Raw genomic sequence first — 25,302 nt, forward strand, 5'->3', positions numbered from 1 at the left:
TCCCCAACACCTAAGCGGTTTACTATCTCATTACTACCAACACCTCACCCGGTAACGACCTCAGTACCCAAACACCTCACCCAGTTAGTACCTTAATTCCCCAACACACTACGCATTTACTATCTCATTACTACCGACACCTCACCCGGTAATGACCTCAGTACCCAAACACCTCACCCGGTTAGTACCTTAATTCCCCAACACCTAAGCGGTTTACTATCTCATTATTACCAACACCTCACCCGGTAATGACCTCAGTACCCAAACACCTCACCCAGTTAGTACCTTAATTCCCCAACACACTACGCATTTACTATCTCATTACTACCAACACCTCACCCGGTAATGACCTCAGTACCCAAACACCTAAGCTATTTACTATCTCATTACTACCAACACCTCACCCGGTAATGACCTCAGTACCCAAACACCTAAGCTATTTACTATCTCATTACTACCAACACCTCACCCGTTTAGTTCATCAGTACACCAACACCTCACCATTTTCCTACCTCAGTACACCCCAACTTCTCACCCATTTACAATCCTACTACCCCAACATCTCATCCATTTATTACCTCACTACACAAACTTCTTGCCAATTTAATTACCTTACTAATTCACTTACTTAAAGGGGATACTTACTTTACCACCTCATTTACTAAGTACATCCCTACCTTACATACTCACTTCTCACCACATTACAACTTTACTTTCTCACTCATTACATCACTACCTTACTTCCCTACATTCTCACTATATCACCACCTTTTTTTCTCACTTGGGCAGCACAATGGCTTGGTGGGTAGCACCTCACAGCAAGAAGGTCATGGGTTCGATTCCCAGGTAAAGCAACAGGGGTCATTTCTGTATGGAGTTTGCATGTTTTCCCTGTGTCTGTGTGGGTTACTCCGGGAGCTTCGGTTTCCTCTCTGTGTTCATCATTTAAAACTTGAATCTTGAATGAATCTTGGGTAACCAGTAACTACCTATTTTGTCATAAATGTAACCAAAGTGTGTAAAACATAACAATAAAATCCCAATAAATAAATGTTCTCACTTTCTTACATTACTACTTTATTATTGAACAATTACATGTACAGCAGTCAGACTGGTCCAAACATTAGTATTTGATACTTACAAAATCCATTTGTTTTTCATTTATTGATTTATTTATTGGTAAACTGATCCTTTATATGGTAGCAGTATAATACCACTTTGGAAAAAAACACTAAATGAATTGCTCGTATGCTTTATTTTCTTGTTTTTCTTGTTTGTTGTTTTTATTTTTACACACCGCTTGATCATGGTTAATGTTGCAGTGGGTCCAGTGGCAGTGGTAGCTAAGCAGTTAAGATGAAGGCCCCTGAGCAAAGCCCTTTAACCTTAATTCCTCAAATTGTATTCTTTCATATTTGTAAGTTCATTTGGATAAAAGTGTCTGCTAAATGCCACAAATGTAAGTGCAACCGGCACTCTGGACAAGGTGGCAATGCATTTTGGAGGTGATCTTAAAAGAAGCCTACATAGACACAAGAGGAAAATGCAAAACTCACCACAGAAAGTAAATAGTTTTGATGATTTATGCTCATTTTAAAAAAGTTATTTTTTATATGAATTTTTTTTATTTAACCTGAACTAGTTCTCTGAAAGGAAGTCCTTTCCTACTTCCAAAAATTTCTGTATTCTTAAAAAATACATTTATTTCATATGCTTAAATGCCTAGTTAGTTAGCTTGGTGTGTAGTACTGTTGCCTCATGTTCTGTGTGTGTGTGTGTGTGTTTGCTCTGTGATTAACTGGCAACCTGTCCAGTGTTCTTTAACTTTTGCCTGGTAAATTGTACCCACCACGACCCTAAATATAGAATGGTGGTAAAACATACTTTGAATGGATAACAGCTCCCCCATGTGGAGATATTTCAGCCTGCTAAGCCTAAGTAAAAAGTTTTAGTAACAATAACATCAAAAAATCACAAGATTATTCTGAATTGCTGCTGCTTTTGTTACTTTTTGTAATTATTTTAATGATCATATTTTGTAAGTAATGGTTTTACATTATACAAATAAATACAATCCATTATTTGTTTATTTATTTGTTATAATTAATTGTTATATACTTGTTGGAGTAACCGACACAAACACATTTTTTCATCACCATAATAATTTCAGTAAATTTATTGTAGGACACTGATGTAATTGTAACCAGCCATGAAAAACACACTTTTTACTTAGTTGTTGTGTGCTTTGTTTTTAAACACAACATCTGAAATCAGTGAATCACAGTCAGAACCATGAATACACACAGTGAATCTGAAACAGGTAAACATCCAAAGAAAAAACATATAGTACACATTTCCCAACATGAATAAAACCCCTGGCTACGTCTTTGGATAATTTCCAGTTTATTCAGATTTCCAATTAAAATTTCTGTTGTCCTGGTTTTTGCATGAATTTGTGTCTGGAAAACTGATGTGTAACACAATTAATACTTGAATAATATAAAGATGAATTCTTTTAGCAACTTCTCCAGCTTTTCCCCCACTCAGACATTCATGGACAACAGCAGGAACTGTAGGAAGACAAGTAAAATTTAAATGTAGGTGAACATAGATAAAACATTATAGATAATTATTTGAAGAATTCAAACAGTATGACCTACCTGTTGAAAGTTCAAGGTGACTTCCCCCCTGTTGTGGGGATCCAAAGCTTGGAAAACCCCTACGATAAAATAAAATAATAGTTTTTTTTAAGCACTGAAATATTGTGAGTTTGGGCAATATTTTAAAAGTATTTGGACACATATACTAATTAATGTTTCATGTATAAATCAGTTGCATACAATCAAGCAGCCATGAGTCAAACATTTGTGGAAAAATTGATCATACAGAAGAGCCTAAAAACGTAAACGTGGCTTTGTCATTAGATGACATAACTACAGTGCTAGAGCTGCCCTGTAATATGTCACCCAGATGGACATGGAGAGAATACACCAAACCTTTTGACGTGACCAGGGAGAAGATTTAAACCCAGGTTCCCACAACCCTTAAGATTGGTGCAGTATTTAGCAAATGCTTTTATCCAATGCAACTTACAATTATGACTGATACAATTGGAGCAATTAAAGTTTAAAGCAATTAAAGGACCCAACAGTGGCAACCTAGTGGTGGTGGGGCTTAAACCAACAACATTCTGATTACTAGTCCAATTCCTTAACCGCTGAGCTACCACTACCCTACACAACATGCTATGCCACTGAGTCCCCACAGACTGAAACTGAGTGATAGTGGATCAGTTACCACCTGGAAACACCGTGCCTGTCCGTCATGGGGGGTCACCTAAGGGCAATTTAGACCAGTCAATCCACCTTCTGCATGTTTTAAAAGGAAAGGGAACCCACATGAACACAGTGCATACTCCTCACAGAGCGACCAGAGTCAAAGGACAAACCCAAGTCTTTAGGGCTCATATTGTTGTTCAGCACACATTATTCCAGCTGTGCCACTGTGTTCCCACCCAACCTAACCTTTTAATACCAATCTGTATTATTGTAGTGCAGTCCTTGTTTTTACAGACTTTATACACATGAATTAAAAGATGATCACGCAGCAGTTTTACTGGTTACTCACTGAACATGTTCTCCAGTCGGACGATGCAAGTGAGGTAATCATCAAAGTCAATTTCAAAGTTCTCGTCTGCAAACCTCAGCGCAATCAGCTGCAGCAGCTTACTATTTAGCTTCATCCCTGTTAGAGAACAAAACACAACCGTAATGTCATGTAAACAAAACTTTGTAGAAGAAATCTGAAACCAATGCACAACGATGCTTGGTGTAGCAAGCACAAAACCTGGACCCTTGAGCAGTAGAATTGGTAGTATTGTCTGATCATTTAAGTGTGATAATTGATAGCACGTTAGACCACTGTCCCTGAGATCTCTTGAGCTCTCTCGAAATCTCAGCTCTGCAATTAACCAATAGGAAGTCCACATAGACATGATTGGTTATGTGTATTGGGGGGGGGGGGGGGGGGGGGGGTTAAAGCGATTTCTCAACTTTACTGCAATCGCAGCCTCTGCTGGCAGGTCAAAGGCGCTTGTACAGAAACAGGGAATAATAGAGAACAGTGCGTGAATCTCTATGCATAATACTGATTGTGCAGGTGAAAAGTCATAGTTGGCTATTACACACAGAGCGGGTTTGCGTTAGTTACAGGGTAGACGTCTGCAGCAGTACAGAGGATACTACTAGACTGGGAGCTGCAGTATGCATTTTTGGGGGATATGGAGACCCTTCTTTGTTAGCAGACGCAAGAACATTTGGTAATGTCAATCTATTATTTAAGGCCTTCTGTGCAGACCATGTATTCATTCACCTGCAGCTTCAAGTGCGATGCGGAGCTCATAGGACGACATGCGGCCACTGCGGTCTGTATCATAGGACAGGAACAACATCTGAAAAACAGATGTTAGACTTGAAACAAAGCACAACAACAACCAGAAGATACCAAAGTCACTTTACAGTTGGTCTGACAGTAAGAATGATTATTAATGAAAATTTACAATCATTTTCTTTATTGTTAAATAAATAGATATAAAAATGAAATGTATAATTCATAGAGGAGATGCTTACCATCCATTTCTTCAGTTTGTCCCAGAAGACTTTAAACTCTTGAAACTCAATCATGCCCGAGTTGTCCACCTACACAGTCTGGTTAGGGAAAACTAACAAAAGCTTGAATGCCTTACAAGTGTAAAAACTTGTCAATAAGTCTCTTATTTTTTCTGAACACCATAGTTTTCTATAGTGAGTCAAAAAAAGCAGCAAAGTGTAGACACATGCCATCATCAAAACATCCAGTTTCTACAAAAACGCAATTCTACATGCTTACTTTCTATCCCGAGCAAACTGGGCTTACTTGGTCTGCATTTGCATTCTTCAGTGTGATTGCTTCATGTTTAATTATTACACTTTTCACACTACCAAACTAATCATCCAAGCTGCTGTATGTATTTAAAATATTTTGTTTATCTGTTTCTTGCACTGCCACCCTTTTCCCCCCAATCTGGGAATATTTAACTTCCCATTGCCATTGCACAGATCTGCTGGCTGATGCTGGCCACAGGCTGGCACATGCCTGCTCAGACATTTCTTTACACCTGCCAGCAGAGGATTTCTACAAATATGTACTAAGTATTTTTCCACCATCATGCTGGCTTCTCAACCAGACAGTAGGAGTCAATTGCATCATGTTGGTGAAATCACTGAGAATTGAACCCGGTGGGATAGAGCATTAGACTGCTGTGCCACACTGACACTTCTGTATATGTATTTTTGATGCAGCAAATTAGATCATATTTTGAAGTATGTGGTCCTATAATTTAGTCAAAGACAAAGAACATGTGCAGGAATTTGCAGTTAAAATGCAGGTGATTCTTGCATAACGTAGCAATGCAAAAGGATACATCCATCAGGTTAATGATACTGTGGCAGGTGGTCAGACTCACACCATCAAACTTAATCTCTCTTCCTGTCAAAAAATCAAAACAAGCTTTACAGTGCAACATATTTACCAGTTTATCACCAAAATAATGTGAATACATCATGAGTACATGTCTTGTATGCAGTAGTGATAGTGTGTAATGACTCACTCCTGCTAAGTACTCCAGTCAGGACATCCTGCAGCTCTTGTGCATTGATTGCCTGATCCTACAGCAAAAACAGCCAAAAACAACTTTCTTTATACTGTATGATGATTATTACAATAAACAATAATTGTAATCCACATTATTATATAGTGTTAATCCACATTATGCTCGAGATGACGGAGCAGCCTGTCATTGTGACATCCAGTTCTCATCCCTGTTCTATCCATGTTTTTGTGTCTTTTATTTTTTACTTTGTTTGGCTACCTCTTTTATTTGCAAATGTTTCCAGTATTGTTCTACTTTGATTAAACATTTGTGACTTGGGTTCTATTTCTATTCCTGCAGGTGTGTGAATTCAAGCCCCGTTAAATCGTTACTTACTGAGCCAGCAATATGTTCAAACAGCTTCCTGAGTCCTTTTTCCTCATCAGTTTCCTGCTCTGGTTTACTGGGCTGCGGTGGCTGCAGGTCAGAGATCAAAATTCTTTCAAAAACTGATAATAAATAAAAGTACTGAACAATAAATAAAACCAGTGAACAATCAATGAAACAACTGAACAATGAATAAAACTAATAAACAATTAATAAAACTACTGAACAATAAATAAAACTACTAAACAATGAACAAAACTACAGAACAAATAATAAACTACAAAACAAATAATAAAACTACAGAACAAATAGTAAAACTATTGAACAGATAGTAAAACTATTGAACAAATAGTAAAACTATTGAACAAATAATAAAACTACAGAACAAATAGTAAAACTATTGAACAAATAATAAAACTATTGAACAAATAATAAAACTACAGAACAAATAGTAAAACTACAGAACAAATAGTACAAGTACAGAACAAATAATAAAACTACAGAACAAATAATAAAACTACAGAACAAATAATAAAACTATTGAACACTGAATCAAACTACTAAACAATGAATAAACCCACCATCTAAGAACCACCAAGAAACCCAGATCGTTCATGAATTAAAAGCTCATTCTTACATGTGTATGTAAATGTTTGACTTTAACTGTTTGCATCATTATGCTAAAAGAAACTAGCCTAAAGACCCTCAGCTTCTGCATCTGAGAACAGAACTGCTGCAGGTTCAGACTGACAACTATGTGTTCACCTACCTAATCCTGCTATTTTTATAGTTAATTGTAATATTTTGCTAATTTAAACACTAAGGTTAACATTTTGTTCAAAATGCAGGAATAAAATGTAAGATTCTGCATAAAATGATATGAGATAGATAGATAGATAGATAGATAGATAGATAGATAGATAGATAGATAGATAGATAGATAGATAGATAGATAGATAGATAGATAGATAGATAGATAGATAGATAGATAGATAGATAGATGTTAGCCTTAGTGTTTAAATTACCAAAATATTACAATTAATTATAAAAAATAGCAGGATTACTACAAAAGGTAAAGCTTAAAGAATACGAAAAGGTCACTCACATCAGGCAGGTCAGCTTCAACTGTGTTTCCCATCTCCCTGCAAGCACATGCACGTGTTTCATTACTCAAGTTTAGAGTCAACATATCATATAAAGTACTAGTATAACAACAGATCTACACATAGAGTCAGCAAACTGCTGTAAAATGTCCAGCTTGGTCTAGAAGAGTAATCGTCCCTTACTTTAATTATATTTATAAAATTTATTTTACTAAATTAATGTCCCTTAAAAGTGCGTTTATCAATGATTGGTCATTTTGGTTTTTTTTTCCAAGACTTATACAAGTTTATAAGTCAAAAATATCTGAAAAAAAAAAAAGTTCAATTGAAGCAAGTGTATTATATGGCCAAGAAAACAACACTGGTTTCATACAGACTCATTTGCATCTACATTTACAGCATCTAGTAGACGCTTTTATTCAAAGTGACATACAGAAGTGTTTCCCTCTGTAAAAATTTTTAGTCTAAACAGTCTATGAATGCAAAAATTGCTTATTAGAAAATATTGGTAGCACTTTTTTTTATTAACAACTATGGTATTGGACTACAGATCAGAAGGCTGGTTCAAGCCCCACCACTGCCAGGTTGCCACTGTTGGGCCCCTGAGCAAGTCTTTCAACTCTCAGTTGCTTGCATTGTTTACTGTCACAATTACACATAAATGTAGAAAAGGGGAAAGAAAAGTAGTTTTCAACCCTCCTGTCAGTCCCATTACAGACAGACTGATGACTGTTGTGATAAATGTTCAGTGTTGTAGCCTTTAGAAGGAAACAAAGGTTCCAGTGCTCTTTAGTTCACCAATGAGCTTGCCAGTTTTACGCACAGCATCTTTTACTGTTCAAGTTTCATTGAAAAATTTGAGGGGTGAGAACTAAATAATAAAGTGCAACAGGTGGACATTGTTCTGGAACTGTGCCACACCGCCAATTAGCACAGCCGTTGTGCTTGTTACATGATTTGATTATTGTGTAAAGTATTTGCTAAGCCTTATCATCATCAACTTTACTCTGCAATTTCCCTTTAAAACTAATCAATCAATAAAGAGCAATACATACAATGCAGAGGCTTTGCTCTCAGAGAAGATCCGCACTAAGAAGTCTGCCTCTTTGTGAGGCTGGAAGATGGTGGGCACCAGGAGGTAGTTCCCCGGAGAAAGAGCAAAGCGTTCAGAAACTTCACGTGTGTTAATGTAGGTGCGACTGCGTGCTTTTGAGCCATTATAACGGAAGTAATCTTTTCCGGCGTGGTCCTCATTGTTGGGAGCCTGTAGAAGAAATCAGACAGATCAGAGAATTTAACTTTCTTCATTACTAGCTTGTTTTTTTTATGCATTTTCTCCCCATTTTCCTTCTGATTTAGCGCACTCAATTTGTCTTCTGCTGCTGAGGGATACCAGATTGCATCCGAGGAGAGCATGTTGCTGCTCCCACCTCTTCCAACACATGCACGGCCCTCCTTTTCTCACCCCTGAATTCTGCACAGGCGTCTTGTCTACCAATCAGGGTCCTTACACAGTGTATAAAGATCCCACCCACACATAGTCCGGGCCAATTAGCATCTGCTGCAGATTATGCCCACCAGATGGTGCCCAGCCGACCAATGGCAATGCCGGGTTTCGAACAGAGGAGTGCAGAATCTTTACGCTGGTGTGCTAGCGGAATACCCCGCTGTGCCATCTGGACTTAGGCTTGTTTTTTTACAAACTCTTTTTTAATCTTGGTGTCTCTCTTACGTCGTACAGGGCGAATCCAATTGTCTCCATGTCAAGTCCTTCTGTGCGAAGTTTGCGTCGGTTTTTCTGCAAAAGGGCAACAACGACACTGCACTGGCCATCACCATCTGCATCCTCAAGCTTCACCTTGAACTGAGGGTTCGTCCAGAACGTGTCTGAGAAAATAATGTGAAAACATCAAGATTAACTAAAACAATCACACTTCAGTGTGTAATGTTACTAAGGCAACAGTAACCATTAATCATTCATTCATTCAGTGTCTGTTTTAATACCACTTTATCCTGGCCTGGGTATGATTCATTAGACGAAAGGTAGGAAACACCCCAGACAGGTCGCCAGTCCATCACAGGGCAAACACACACACATTTACACTCACACTGGGGCAATTTTAGTAGCTCCAATTAACCTGACTGGACTGTAAGAGAAAACCAGAGCACCCGGAGGAAACCCACACAGACACAGGGAGAACATTCAAACTCCACACAGAAAGGACATAGGTCGCCCCTGGGGAATCAAAACCATGTAGTTGTGAGATGACAGCACTACCCACTGCGCCAGACCAACTTATATCATAAAAACACAAAATTCTACTTGTACAATTCAATTTCCATTTTTACTTTTCAAAATGCTTTTGTTTGTTATGAAAGGTAGAGATTAAGGAACTTAAAACTTCCCTACTTAAAGTTGCTCAATTAAAAAAATAAATACAGTGTTTCATTTCATTACTAAACTTACCAGAAAATCTATGCCGGCTGTTCTGAAGGTTCATGGTTTTTAATAAATGTGTGTTTTTATTTTTTTTATATATATATTTATGGTGATTTTTTTTTTCATATATTTATGTTGCTTTTCATTTATACTTCATACAACCCCAAATCAGAAAAAGTTAAGACAGCATGGAAAATGCAAATAAAATATTAATACAGTGTTCCTTACATTTACTTTGACTTTTATATAATTGCAGACAGTTTGAACCTTAGATATTTCATGTTTTGTCTCCTCAACTTTATTTCATTTGTTAATAAACATCCATTCCTGCATTTCAGGCCTACAACACATTCCAAAAAAAGTTGAGACAGGGGCAATTTAGGGCTAGTAATGAGGTGAAAAAACGAAATAATTATGTGATTCCAATTAAGTGATGTCAACATGTGATTGTAATCATGGTTTGGTACAAAAGTCTTTGATGAGCAAAGATGATCAGAGGATCTCCAGTTTGTCAACAAATGTGTGGGAAAATGATTGAAATGTTTAAAAACAATGTACCTCAAAGAAAGATTGGAAGTTATTTGCATATTTCTTCCTCTACAGAGCATAATATCATTAAACCATTCAAGGAATCGAGAGGAATTTCAGTGCGTAAAGGACAAGGGCGCAAGCTTAAGCTGAATGCCTGTGATCTTCGATCCCTCAGACGGCACTGCATCAAGAACCGCCACTCAACAATAGCTGATATAACCACATGGGTGAGGGATTACTTTGGCAAACCTTTGTCACGCACTACAATACAGAGTTACATGCACAAATGCCACTTAAAACTTTACTGTGCCAAAAAGAAGCCTTATGTTAACCATGTCCAGGAGCAATGTCAACTTCTCTGGACTCGGAGGCATCTAGGATGGACCATCACACAGTGGGAACATACTGTATATTGTGGTCAGATGAATCAGCATTCCAGGTCTTTTTTTTGGAGAAAATGGCATGGGATTGTGTTAGTGCCCTTGGCAAAGGTCATTTACACTTCTGTGATGGCAGCATTAATGCAGAAAAGTACATTGAGATCTTAGAACATATGCTGCCTTCAAGACGTCATCTTTTCCAGGGACGTTCATGCATTTTTCAACAAGACAATGCTAAACCACATGCTGCACACATTACAAAGGCATGGCTGTGGAAGAAGAGGGTACGGGTACTGGACTGGCTTGCCTGCAGTCCTGACCTGTCTCCAATAGAGAATGTGTGGAGAATTTTGAAATGAAAAATGCAACAATGACGACCCCGTACTGTTGCACATCTTAAGACGTGTTTACAGGTAGAATGGGACAAAATAAAAGCTGAAACACTAAATCACTTGGTCTCCTCGGTGCCAAAACGTCTTTTAAGTGTGGTGAAAAGGAATGACAACATTACAAAGTGGTAAATGCTTTACTGTCCCAACTTTTTTTGAAATGTGTTGCAGGCCTGAAATGCAGGAATGGATGTTTATTAATAAATTAAATGAAGTTGATCAGACAAAACATAAAATATCTCAGGTTCATCCTGTCTGCAATCAAATAAAAGTCAAAGTAAATGTAAGAAACTCTGTTTGTGAGAATGTAAATGTAAGAACTTTTTTTTATTATTTGCATTTTCTATGCTGTCCCCAGATTTTTCTGATTTGGGGTTGTTTTCATAGAATTATGTTGTTTTCTATTTATTTATCATATATTTATGTTGTTTTCCAAATTTAAAACATTCCAAAAGAGGTAAAAGGAGAAGGGTTTTGCTCTGACCAATGAAGTTCCTGCAGCCTCCAGCTGTAGAGCCCCGGATCCAGCTGCCCTCCAGAGCATTTACCTCCCATTTCTTCTTGGTGTCATCGGTCAGAGAGTCAGGACTCAAATTACACAGTTCCACCCTGTCATAGTTCATCTTGAAGTTTTCAAACTCCATCCTTCAACACAAAAAATTTTATTAAAATTATATCAAGCAGTTTGTTACACCAGGTTCTGAGAGAATTCAGATGGATTTTCATTGTAATGTTCATTGTTATTAGTTTACCAAAATTCTCCATCCTCTGTGGCGTTTTCCAGCAGTCTGACCTTATCTGCTTTATCGACGTAACTCCACTCTCTGGAACTGCAATGAAACAAGTGAATATTGGAAATTTAATATAACATTTTATAATTTTATACAAGCACACACTGTATATCAATGTTCTGGTACTTAATGGACTTAATGGTGATTTTAAGTAATAGTATTAGTTCTACTGGAATATCAGGCCTAGAAGACTCATACTTATCGCTCCAGGGTCCATTCCATTCCACCTGGCCCCAGGGATTTCTGACACTGATCAGCCTCACTTTGCTGCCTCTGTAGTTCACCTGCAGAAAAACAAACACTACATTTGTAGAGAAAATATCTAAATTATGAAAGGTCATTTGGATTAGCCTGGCAGTCTAAAAACCCACAAGACCTCATCACTTTGGTTTGGCCATATCAGTTTATCATTAAAAAAAATTCTGATTTTAGCTATTTAAAAGTTTAAGTTAATTTCAGCTATAATTCATGTACAGACTACAGATTAGAGTACAGGGAGTGATTTAGCTATCATCAACTGACAAATACATCTCTCTGCTACACCTCCAATATTATTTTACTTTGGGAAAAGCAAAAAAATAAACAATTAAAATAAAATATATTCTTTGTAACTAATATAATATCTGTAACTTGTATCAAATCTTTTAGATGAGCATTTGTACTTTTACAGTTATTCACTGTCTGTTTTACAACCCTTGTCTCCTGGTCATGGTTGCGGTGGGTCTGATTTAGTGGGCGAAAGGCAGGAAACACCCTGGACAGGTCGCCAGTCCATCACAGGGCAAACACACACACACACACACACACACACCTAGGGAGACTTTTATATCTTCAATTAACCTGACTGCATGTCTTTGGACTGTGGGAGGAAACTGGAGCACTCAGAGGAAACCCACGCAGACACTGGGAGAACATGCAAACTCCACACAAAAAGGACCGGGACCGTTCCACCCGGGAATTTTTGTGAGGCCAGAGTGCTACTATCTCTGCATGATGAAGGAAAACTAAACAGTAAACAGGGAGTGGCTATTTGCTGTGGAAAAATCAGCTAAATACACATATGACCAAAAGTATTTGGACACTTTGACCATGAACTTGTTGGACATCCCATTCCAAAAACAAATAGTATGAAAACAGAGTGAGTTCTATATAATCTATTCAGCTAGAACAACAGCCGCTCTTCTGTGTGGGCTTCTCTTACAAGCAGGGGTGTAACTACCGGGGGGGCAGGTGCACTGCCCCAACCGCACTGCCCCCACATAGGCTGCACTCGCCAGGTCGTTATTATTATATTACAATATTTTCGTTAAGTAAAATGTTAAAATAACTAAACTCCATATAGTGTAACTGAATATTTTAATACCTTTAAATAACACATTTGTTTAATTACCTCTTCCAGACCAGTGATGGAGTAGGCATGACCTTTAACCAGGCCGGTTGGAGTCTGAGCTTCAGATTCAGCTGAGCTGGTGATCTACAAAGTAAGAGAGAATATACAATATGATTTTTAAAGCTTTTCATCTAATATACTTTTGATTAGTTGCTTATTGCTGCAGGTCTGTTTGTTGCTCTGTACTAACCATGCAGCCGTTCACTTCTCACAAAATCTTATTTTAAAAATCATACTGCTACATGTTTTTTTTTTTTTTGTTAATCCACAGATCTAGGATTTTAAAACTTTAAAAGATTTAACTTTAAAAAGGTTAAAAAGCAGACAGGTTCAGGTGACGTGTGAGGAGCAGAGTTAACGTGTACCATGTTTAGCATTGATCAGACTTAATCTTACGTCAATGGAGCAGCCCATCATTGATCCTCTGTCCAGCGCTTTCTTTAGGATGTTGAACAGGTCTTCGGGGGCTTTCTTGGTCTCGTATACCTCTCCCACTCCACCGGTGAAGTCCTCCATGGCCTCCAGAGTGCTGCCTCCCTTCAGCGATTCATAGCTTCCGTTCATTCTGATATACACCACAGAGATAAAGCAAAACAGTTAGTTACAGCAGGGCCATTTGTATTAAATGTTTGGATTTTTAATAAATTGGTGACTGAAGATGAACTTGAATTTATTTATTTGATAGGCACTGTTATCCTAGGGAAATCCCACTTGGGACAGAATAGAATTCAAAGAACTGAGGGTTAAAGTTTATGAGCGCATCCAATTGCCCCATTGCATCATGCTTCCTCTCCACCAATGCCGATCCCTGCTCTGATTGAGGAGGACAAAGCTAACCCATGCCCCCTATGACACGTGGGCAGCATACCGTATGCATCTTATCACCTACACCTAAAAGCACTCTTTCCTCATCTCGGTGCAGGCTCCATCAATCAGCCAGCAGAGGCCGTAATTGCACCAGTCAGAGAGAGAGAGACCCTATCCGGCTTGGTCCCGCCCATCTGAACAACAGGCCAATCGTTGTTCATGTGGCCGCTCAACCTCAGCCGGCAAGGCAGAGCTGAGATTCGATACGATGTATTCGAGATCCCAGCTCTGGTTCCAGCGTGTATTTTTACCGCTGCGCCACCTGAGTGGCCTGAGGTTTTTGAGTGTTTCCAAAAAATCTACTTTAAAGTCTGCACCAGGAAAATAAATTCATTGATTTCCAAAGTAATTCTTTAAATTTTTTAATTCGTAATCAGATATTTCTTCCTGCAGTTTTGTGGTTTCAAGAGAGGCTTTATTATTATTTCAGCTATATACAAGTACATATTGAAATGAGACAACGTTCTTCCAGGACAAGGGTGCAGTATAGAACAAAAAGTGCAACATAATACACAGTGCAGATAGACAACAGTATAATAAATACAAAAAGACATTTCTTATCTAAAAGTAATTAAGGGTGACAAGACTAGAGACAAGTGTTGGTCAGTACATGGTACTGAGTAGATGATAAGTGAGGTAGAAAACATATTTTGATATGCAGTTAGCAGCATAGGGTTTTTATAGCAGCAGATATATAAAAGGAGTAAGGTGCAAAAATGCAAAAACTTGAGCAAATTGCAATATTGTGCAAATATGCAAGTAATAGTCACAGTAGTACAATACAGTAGTTGTATGTATGTAAGTTGTATGTAAGTCCAGCAAACACACTGTGTTGATTGTGTGTGTGGTCGTGTGTGTACATGTGCAAGTGTGTGTGTAAATGAATGTCTGTGCATATGTTCGAGTGTGTGTATTCTGTGTGCATGTGTGTGTGTGTGGGTGTGAGTGAGTGTATGTGCATGTGAGTGTGTATATACACCGATCAGCCATAACATTAAAACCACCTCCTTGTTTCTACACTCACTGTCCATTTTATCAGCTCCACTTATCATATAGAAGCACTTTGTAGTTCTACAATTACTGACTGTAGTCCATCTGTTTCTCTATATACATTTTTAACCTGCTTTTACCCTGTTCTTTAACAATGAGGACCCCCACAGGACCACCACAGAGCATGTATTATTTGGGTGGACACTGACATGGTGGTGGTGTGTTAGCGTGTGTTGTGCTAGTATGAGTGGATCAGACACAGCAGCGCGGCTGGAGTTTATAAATACTGTGTCCACTTACTGTCCACTGTATTACATTTACATTTACATTTTCAGCATTTAGCAGACGCTTTTATCCAAAGCGACTAACACAATGAGCGGGACACAATGAGCAATTGAGGGTTAAGGGCCTTGCTCAAGGACCCAACAGTGGCAACTTGGTGGTGGCGGGGCTTGAACCGGCAACCTTCTGTTTACTAGTCCAGTACCTTAACCACTGAGCTATCACTGGTTAGTATTAGACACTTCTACCTAGTTGGTCCACCTTGTAGATGTAAAGTCAGAGATGATTGCTCATACACATACATACTTACACATCCATTCACCTATAAGGCAATTCAGTGTCTCCAATTAACCTGACTGTATGTTTTTGGACTGTGGGAAGAAATTGACCCAGACCGCCCCGCTTGGGGATTAAACCCAGGAACTTCTTGCTGTGAGGCGACAGTGCTACCCACCAAGCCACCCTGCTGCCATACTAAAATCGATAGCCTCGGCTTTTCTCAATCTGTGGTGGCAGCAGCTACGAGAGAGAGAGATAAGTTCCAATTGACCATGACTAAATTGGGTGCAAAAGGGGAAAATATTAAAATCATTAACGTACAAGGTACATTATTTTTGCTTGATCTAGTACTGTGAGGTGGGATGGTGCAGGTGAGTGATAGCCTATGTTAGATGTAGTATGCATGCATGTGGGCGTACTTGGCATAAGCTTTCTCCAGCAGGGCACTCCAAAACTCATTGTTGTCGGCTGAATGAAGGAACACTAACTTGTTCCTCACACTTGGCAGCCTGTCGTCCACCACCACTTCCAGCCAGTGGTTATGCTGCCAGAACTATCGTACACACACACAAAATACACGCCATGGTTTAGCCAGTCATTTTTTCATGTATGATCACTGAAAATACAGAGCACAAAGAGTTTTAGCTTCACCTGGAAGCGAAAGATGCCAGCATAACCATGATCAAAGGTTTGGTCAGGGGGCACAACCCTCGCCAGGACTTCTTTGTGCAGCGTCAGGGAGGCGATTGCTGCTAACAACCAACAATCTCCTGCACACACAAAGAGAAATAAAGAAGTCATATGTTGTTTTGCACGTTTAATTTAATTCATTATTAAAATAGTTTTACTAATTTGGTAAAAAGAAATGGTCTTAACAAAAATACAAAAAAAGTTTTTCATCTAGCTAGCTTCACTTTTTTATTTTGTTTTAGACTGTGGGAATCTGTGCTCAGTTAGTCCGTAAAGATGTCATTAGGTCAGGCACTAAAGGCATGACTTGTAGTTGACGTTTTAATTGATCACAAAGGTCACTTATTTATTTATTTATTTTTCTATTTAATTTTTTGCATTTTCTCCCAATTTAGCGTAGTTACTTTGTCTTCTGCTGCTGGGGGATCCCTGATTGCAGTCAAGGTGGGTATATTGCTGCTCACGCCGACCCGACCCGCACGCAGCCCTTAGCGGAACCCTTTTTCCCCTGTGCACTCTGCACAGGCTCCTCTCTATCTGTCAATCAGGGTCCTCACACAGCGTTTGAAGACACCACCCACATAGTCCGGACACCCCGCTCTAGCAGAACCGTGTCTGCTGCAGGCACTGCCAATTATGCCCGCTAGATGGCGCCCAGCCGACCGGTGGCAACGCTGAGTTTCGAACCAAGGAGTTCAGAATCTCGGCGCTGGTGTGGTAGCGGAATATCCTGCTGCGCCACCTGGGCGCCCATTTATTTTATATAATGATACACAAATGATATACAACAATTTTTATATATATGCCTATTAGCAATAGAAGAAGATATACTATTTGTCATATATACATATACAGATGTACAGTACAATGAAATTCTTCGCATATCCCAGCTTGCTTGGAAGCTGGGGTCAGAGCGCAGGGTCAGCCAACTTACAGCGCCCCTGGAGCAGACAGGGTTAAGGGCCTTGCTCAAAGACCCAACAGTGGCATAGTGCATAGTAGAGCCTGGATTTGAACCGCCAATCTTCTGGTTGATAGCCCAAAGCTCTACCCACTAAGCTACCACTGTCCCTACCACTTGGCACTATAATAGGTGTGGCTAAAGCATCTAACCTTTACTTTTGGCACTATAGTGCACTACCTGATATGTCAGAATAGTAACAGAGCTGTTTAATACAGCTGTGTATGGTTTGGAAAACAGCCAATTTGGTTCTGGTTTAGTTGAGCAAATAAAATGCAAATACATTCTGACAGTACTGGTTTCCATTAAATTAGTCACTGGAAATGTGAAATTTAAAGGACATTAATTATTGGAAATGATCAATTTAATTAAGTTTCCCTGTGCACTCTGGTTATGTCCGCCTGGTTAAAAAGGGCTGCAGACTAGCACCTGCCTCCTCCAACTCGTGTGAAGTTGACGGCAGCATCATCATGTGGTGAATTCATACAGAGAACCTCAGCATGTACAGAGGACAACGCATGTCGGCATCTCATCTCTAGGGGTAATTTAGTAGCTCCAGTTAACCTGTTTACACGTCTGTCTTTGGATTGTGGGAGGAAACTGGAGCACCCAGAGGACACCCACAGGAACACAGGGAGAACATGTAAACTCCACACAGAAAGGACTTAGACTGCTCCACATGGGAATTGAAACCAGGACATTCTTGCTGTGAGGTGACAGTGCTACCCACCTAGCCACCGTGGCGCCACCCTTAGACATCTCCAAGCTAATTAACCCAAATTTGGGGTTCATAAATTAATATGTACATTTAATTTCAGAACAAACTATTCTTCAAACATTCTTTGGTTTTATAAGTATGATTTTCAATCTCTGTATTGCTGTATATATTGTTATGTGATTTGATTTGATTACCCAGCTGTCCTTGACATATGTCTGTTCTATCAGCTCCACCAAGGATCCACTTTGGATCTTTGCAGATTTCCTAAATTGGAGATACACAGAGAGAGAGAACGGCATTAATTACTCACACTTGAATGCTGCATATTTACATGGTTGTGAATTTTTGGAGTGTGGGGGTGGGTGGGAGGGACACCTGCACCTTTTTTAGGTGTGTTCACATTTTATACCACTGATCAAGTGTTGCCCAGGGTAAAACACGTTTGTGACTGATTGCCATACCACGCATCAGACAGAGGAACACCCAAACAAAAAATGTGGTTCAGCAATCAGCATTTAAAGTCTCCGGATCACATGCCAGAGAGATTTGTTGGTAGCCTAGCTAAATCCTGAATGAAACTCACTGATAATGGAAAAATGTCTCCTACAAACTGTGATTCAACAGCAAATTTCCTTTAACAGTGAATAATGACCTTTTCCATCAAACTACTTTTACTGCTTCAAATCAACATACTGATAAATACAAATATTTAAGAATGAGCATTCTAATAATGTTTAGTAATGGTAAAAAGCAAAATGGTAATCCCTACTTGCTCATGTGTTTAATTTAGCAAAACCAGCATTTTTGACTGAAGATCATTGACTGAAGATGAATTTAAATGTATCAGTTTGGCAGACACTGTTATCCAAAGTAACTCACAGGTGTCTCAGTTAAAACAGAATAGAATTCAAACAACTGAGGGTTAAAGTTTATGAGGAATGGGGAAAAAAATTCTGCAGCTGCAATATAAATCCATATGTAATCCTTTAAAACAATTAATATGTAATCCTTTTAATAAATATTTTACTAATTATTACTAGCCAGATATTGTCATTGCTTGCCCAGAATGAGCCTTTATAATCGTCCTTTTATACCCAATCAAGATCCCCTTACCAATTCACCTGCTTATTGTGAAAGGTTTTAAAATGGTACTTCTAGTTGGTCAGTCACGACTGCATCATAATAAACGACATAATAAAAATAATAAACCTGTTTTAGATCAAACATTACAAAGTAGCTTTTAGTCTGGGTTTTCTTTCTGACCCTGGCAAAGATACCACTGTTCAATGTGTGCTATAAAACTAGCCCTATTTATATAGCCACAGAGAAGCCACCAGCTGTATTCAATCATAATTACTAACATGAATTGCCACTAAAATTCTTCTACAGCAGCAAATCTAAGTTGGTGAATTTATATCTCTGACACAACAGATTTTCATAAAAACGTATATGTTTTAGAAAATGTAAAAAAGACAGACCTATGAACAGTATTAGACAAATTACAAGTTCTATCTGTTCTAAAAGAGGAATTTTAGTTAGTGCTTCAGTGAATGTGTAAACAAAATCATATAAGCTACACAGTGCACCACCAACTGTGTACAAGTTCTAGTGCATAACTGTAGCGAGTTAAAATCCATTTGTGATTTAAACCTAACCCTAACCAAACCAAAAAATGCTGTTTATTTAATCCAATTTGGATTTATTTAATTCCCCTATGCACTCTTGTGACCACTACCGCTTGCATGACATGTAGCTGGCCAAGAGGGGGCCATGGGGTAGCTTGTGGATGATTCTTTACACCGGCCAGAGCCCTAACAAGTGCAGAGAAACACACAATGTCCTCTGTATTCCCCCGTTGCACTGCTGTATTCCCTATTTTGGCTTTACATAATCCAGTCAGGAAGTAGTATGAATATGGTTACCACTAGCTTTTGTCAGTTTTTGTTAGCATTATGGTTGAAGTACACTTAATAAGAGTATAGTTTGTCAATGGATTATTGGATAATAATGGCTCCAGTTTGAAGTACTAGCTTGTATTCATATTTAGCATATCTTAGCATTTTGAACACATGCTTTAAAAATCCTAAAGATTTTAAAATGATTCATAATAAAACCACTTCTAGTTTAATAACATTCTGAAAGTTAGAAAGGTTAATGGACGGTTTATCTAAAAATGTTTTTTCTGTTTCTCAATATTTAATTTTCACCCAGATGGAAGACGAAACTAACAGATCATTACAGAGAAGTGTTTGTAAAAGTCATCACACACACATCACAAACACAACCAACCACTACAAGTAATTACATGTCAGAAGATTACTTAAGGAGTTGTTCTCATAGGAAAGCTGTGTTAAAATTAGTAAACCAAATTATTGTTGTCAATAAAGTGCAAAATTGTGGTGCTAGCTATAAACATTTGTATTATGCAGGTACGGTGTTGCTCTACCTTTTTGAGCCTAAGCCTGAGAAATTTGTTTAGAGCAAGCCATCGGGTGAGAGATTACAAAGGTCTATAGTTTTTATTAGAATGTAAGATCTGTAAAAAAAAAAAAAAAAAAAAAAAAAAAAAAAAAGGGCTTATTTACACAAAGTTGTTTTAGTCGCAGATAAGGGACATTTATCTATTCATTTTAAATTTGTAACATTTTGAAGTAAATTTTGTCTTAAAAACTGAAACATATGAATGAAATGAAACGTCAAATGAAAATGATCATGATTAAAATTATATTAACTATATTAACAGTTTTCAGTAACTGCTGTATCCACATTTGGGTGGTGTTCAGTACAGAAACATTGGGCAAAAGACAAGACCACACAATAGGCACAACAGCAATACATCACAAGAAACACAAACACATTTGCACCATGGGTAAATCTACCTGCTGCATCACTGTGCTGACCACACCCTAGTTTACATTCACATTTTAGACATTTTGCAATTTAATCCAAAGTGATTTATAACTAATGCATAATACAATCCACATAACTACGGGTTAAGAGCTTGGCCCCACCCCATGACTGTACATGTGCTAATTGCTGATCTAGCATCAGTTTTTTGTCTTTTGAACACTTATAATGCTAACATTAACACTTCATTTTTGTGAAACATATTTGTTCGATTAGAATCACTGAGCACACTGCATGAATACCCTGGACCAAGCAATAATCCATTGCAGGGCTTTGAATCCCCCCTACCCCCCAGACATAGCTAATCATGTTTGTGTATACACCTGGCTAACAGTTAGCCTAATAATCTGCTAGCACCCTAGCACTCTCCTGCAACAATACAAAATGTTAGTATGTAATAAAATTGCTTTAATAGTATAAACAGTACAGGATTAGCTGTTTGGGTGTGTTGCCTGGTGCTAAACAAAAGATCATTTTAGAAAATTAGCTTAACTAATTACTTAACTAATTAGCTTAACTAACTTAACTGTTAATTGATGATTGATGGGTAATAAATGATACAAGTGAGGCAATCAAGTTCAATTAAGATTTGTAGCCTTTACAAATGTACATGTTTGTTATAATCCACAGCTATTACAAATTCTGTTTCCAAAAAAGTCTGGAATAATACAATAAAATTGAAATGTGTAATTTGTTAATTTACTTAAACTTTAATTTAACAGACAGAAGAAAGAAAAGATTGTCAGTGTTTTAAAGGATGAACTAAATTTTATTTGTTGAATCTATACAAATTATAAATTTGATGCCTGCAGCATTCAAAAAAACTGGGCATGTTCACCACTGGGTTACATCACCATTTCTTTTACTTATACAGTCAGGGTTTATTTTGTGGGGAGTTTGCATGTTCTCCCTGTGTCCATTTGGGTTTAGTCCAGAAGCTCCTCCCGCAAGTCCAAAGACCAATTGGAGATACTAAAATTTGCTGTCAGTGTGTTTGTGAGTGTGTGTGTTGGCTTTGTGATGGACTGACGACCTGTCTAGGGCGTTTCCTGCCTTTTACCCAATGCAGCCCTGACCAGGATAAAGCAGTGGTAAAACAGACAATGAATGAATGAAAGGTTTGTGCTATTGCTAGTTCAGTCAGTGTAGAAAATATAACTTGTAATAAAGCATTGCCTAAAGCTGGGGCATCATATAGGGAAAGAAGATAGGAATAATTCAAGAAGCCCTATATATACCATATAGGAGCACTTTGTAGTTCTACAATTACTGACTGTAGTCCATCTATTTCTCTGCATGCTTTGTTAGCCCCCTTTCATGCTGTACTTCCGTGGTCAGGGCCCCCACCGGACCACTACAGAGCAGGTATTATTTGGGTGGTGGGTCATTCTCAGCACTGCAGTGACTCTGACATGGTGGTGGTGTGTTAGTGTGTGTTGTGCTGGTATGAGTGGATAAGACACAGCAGCGCTGCTGGAGTTTTTAAATACTGTGTCCACTCACTGTCCACTCTATTAGACACTCCTACCTAGTTGGTCCACCTTGTAGATGTAAAGTCAGAGACAATCGCTCATCTATTGCTGCTGTTTGAGTTGGTCATCTTCTAGACCGTCATCAGTGGTCACAAGACGCTGCCCACGGGGAACTGTTGGCTGGATATATTTTTTGTTGGTGGACTATTCTCAGTCCAGCAGTGACAGTGAGGTGTTTAAAAACTCCATCAGCGCTACTGTGTCTGATCCACTCATACCAGCACAACACACACTAACACACCACCACCATGTCAGTATCACTGCAGTGCTGAGAATGATCCACCATTCAAAAAATAATACCTGCTCTGTAGTGATCCTGTGGGGGTCCTGACCATTGAAGAACAGCATGAAAGGGGGATAACAAAGCATGCAGAGAAACAAATGGACTACAGTCAGTAATTGTAGAACTTTAAAGTGCTCCTATATGGTAAGTGGAGCTAATAAAATGGACAGTGAGTGTAGAAACAAGTAGGTGTTTTTAATGTTATGGGTGATCGGTATATACTGTATATATATATATAATTTTGTCCAGAAAATGTGGACATTGTGACACTGACACTGTTCTTTAGTGATTGGAAAACAGACCTCTATCCAAAATATTTTGGTGTCTTTCATAGGTTTATTATTAAAAATTAGCTTATTATACAAAATATTTACAATATACAGAAACTTAATGTCATTTATGCTTGTGGCACGACCTTTTATTTTCTACATTACTGATTGATTGACCACAGCTAGTGTCATCTCTGTGCCCATAGAGCAGTAGTGCCCTTACAGGTCTGCCATGAATTAGCTGCTAGAACAGGGTTATTAATGTTTACATTCGAGCAGGCTTCACATGTCCTCAAGCTTCAAGAAAGAATCCATCTGTTCAGTGACAAACAATTTTTATCATAATCAGTCACTTAATAATCAGGAGGTCATGATTTAATACGTACCCCGGGTCTCTTCCACTCAAAGTTGACAGGAACGCTCTCGCTGAAGAAGAGTGAAGATTCTATGGCAGGGAAATCAGGATCCTCGAACAGCTTCTTCCTCTGCAGACACTCCTGTCTGAGCTGCTCGAAGGTCCTGCCATCAGCCTGTGTGCTCTCTGCCTGGATCTTAGTCCCAGCACGAAACATAGAGGAAGCAGTAGGCATCTTTACACCCGCCGCAGGACGCACTTGACTCACACGAAAAGAGAACAGGAGAACCTGAGGAGGAACCAAACTGATACCAGATTGTCTGAGCTCACTGACGCCTGCCTGGTGATTTCCAGTCTGAGAGCATGAGTGAGTGTGTGAGTGAGTGAGTGTGTGAGTGTGTGTGTACGAGGACAGGCTCAGCAGGTTGTTCAAACTTCTGCAAAACAAACTGGTTTGACGTCCTGGGCCAGTTACCACCACGCCTTCTGACACTCCCGCTGGTGGAAGCATTTGAGAAGAAGGAATTTACACTACACGAGTTTAAGAATGCAAGCATGATAATAATGACACAGGAGGAAACTACAACAACTCAATTACTCTCATTCACTACTTACATAGAGTCAAGCGCTCTTATGTAACTACATTTACATACTGGTTCACCAGGGTCTCAGGGACCTGGGTTTGATCCTCGGCACCACTCAGTTTCTGTGAGATGGCTGACCTATTCCAATTCCTCTCCAGATACTTCCATTTTCTCTCACCTCACCAAAATATTCCAGTATGTATATAAATAGGTAACAAGTAGTGTGTGCTACACAGTGGTATGGGTTCTGGGGACTAGGGTCCAAGAAGTTTGGCATGTTTTCCTTACATTTTCACAGGACCACTATGCAGACTGGCTGATCCGAACTGCCCATAGCTGTAACCGAGTAAGTGAATGACTGTCCTTAAGCTTTGCGTAAAGTGTTTCTGGGTAGGCTTTGAACCCACCGTGAGCCTGATCAGAATGAATAACCCTGAAACACCCTCGACAGGTTGCCAAAACAATGTTCTGCTAAAGATTGGCAGCCTGTCCAGAGTGTATTTCAGGCCTAAAGTCAGTGTTTCTGGGAAGGCTTTGGATGAACCGTGACCCTGATTACAAAGCATTTACTGAAAAAACAATATATCCAGGTCAGGGTTGTGAGAAGGGGGAGGGGTCTGGTTTCAGTGGGAGTGCATTCTAGGAATACCCTAAACAGGGTGCCAATCCATCACAGGGCTTTGACTACCTGTTTTATTAGAAATATCCAATCATGTCTGTGTGGATGCCAGACCAGCCGATAGCATAGCTGAGATTCAAACCCGGGTCTCAGCAGTAGTGGGTTTGCGTAATATACTGCTGTACCACAGGAGCTAGGTATAATTACCACCCTAGTTTACAGTCTGTTAGTAAAGTTGCTCAAGACATCTACTGTCAGCATGTTTGAAATAAGATAACTAGGGACACAGTGGTGCAACAAGTACTGTTGGTGTCGCACAGCTTCGGTGAACCAGGCTCAGTTGATATCTGTGTGACAGTTGGCATCAAATGACTACCCACTGAGATTTTCTCAAGGTCTTCAACTCCTAAAATATGTAAGTAGGAGGGATTTTTCATTCACTTAATAATCCAGTATCCTGATCTGGGCCACAGTATGTCTGGACCCCCCCTGGTGAGAGCATCGTTCCAATGCAGACCTCACACCTTTACCCACTCAGTCACACCTAGAGGGCAATATACAGTAGAGTGAACAATACTAGGTGGATTAAAATTTTTCTCATGTTTCTCAGCAAGTATTCTGGTTTTCCTTTTACTTGCTGAAAACATGCTGAAAGTGGATTGGCTGCTCTGAATTCTCACTTGGTGCTCCTTGTTTATATTTAAGTAAGAAAAATAAGGATTTATACACACACAGTTTTTTAATGACATAAAAAACTGGATGTCGTGTAATTTTCTTTTACTTAATTCAGATAAAACAGAGGTTTTACTTGTTGGCTCTAAAGCTGCAAGAGACAAGTTGTCTAACCTGGTGCTAAACCTAAACACTTTCTCTGTTACTCCCAGCCCAGATGTAAAAAACTTATGTCACAATAGATTCAGATCTTT

General features: G+C 38.9%; 1 protein-coding gene across 1 annotated transcript; it reads right to left on the reverse strand.

Annotated features, from left to right (window-relative positions):
* Nucleotides 1–2,335: 2,335 nt before the first annotated feature.
* On the reverse strand, nucleotides 2,336–23,408 carry capn9 (calpain 9). The gene is made up of 20 exons (XM_063010880.1): nucleotides 23,205–23,408; nucleotides 18,022–18,091; nucleotides 16,110–16,228; nucleotides 15,878–16,011; nucleotides 13,437–13,605; nucleotides 13,041–13,124; nucleotides 11,849–11,934; nucleotides 11,612–11,689; nucleotides 11,344–11,504; nucleotides 8,852–9,006; nucleotides 8,175–8,383; nucleotides 7,122–7,158; nucleotides 6,026–6,106; nucleotides 5,648–5,705; nucleotides 5,462–5,526; nucleotides 4,629–4,697; nucleotides 4,372–4,450; nucleotides 3,628–3,744; nucleotides 2,661–2,719; nucleotides 2,336–2,570 (listed from the first exon to the last, which is right to left on the reverse strand). The coding sequence occupies exons 1-20, from the start codon at nucleotides 23,406–23,408 to the stop codon at nucleotides 2,544–2,546; spliced, it is 2,061 nt and encodes a 686-aa protein (XP_062866950.1). The 3' UTR covers nucleotides 2,336–2,543.
* Nucleotides 23,409–25,302: the final 1,894 nt, after the last annotated feature.

This window comes from Trichomycterus rosablanca, chromosome 15 (genome assembly GCF_030014385.1).
Source record: "Trichomycterus rosablanca isolate fTriRos1 chromosome 15, fTriRos1.hap1, whole genome shotgun sequence".
Classification (NCBI taxonomy): domain Eukaryota; kingdom Metazoa; phylum Chordata; class Actinopteri; order Siluriformes; family Trichomycteridae; genus Trichomycterus; species Trichomycterus rosablanca.

Excerpts from the sequence above, each read along its gene's own strand:
- capn9 (XM_063010880.1), bottom strand. The coding sequence starts at position 23,408 with ATGCCTACTGCTTCCTCTATGTTTCGTGCTGGGACTAAGATCCAGGCA. Across the intron at positions 13,606-15,877 it reads CTGGAGAAAGCTTATGCCAA|AATGAACGGAAGCTATGAAT; the intron begins GTACGCCCACAT and ends GGTGTATATCAG. Across the intron at positions 2,720-3,627 it reads CCGACTGGAGAACATGTTCA|GGGTTTTCCAAGCTTTGGAT; the intron begins GTGAGTAACCAG and ends ATTTTATCGTAG.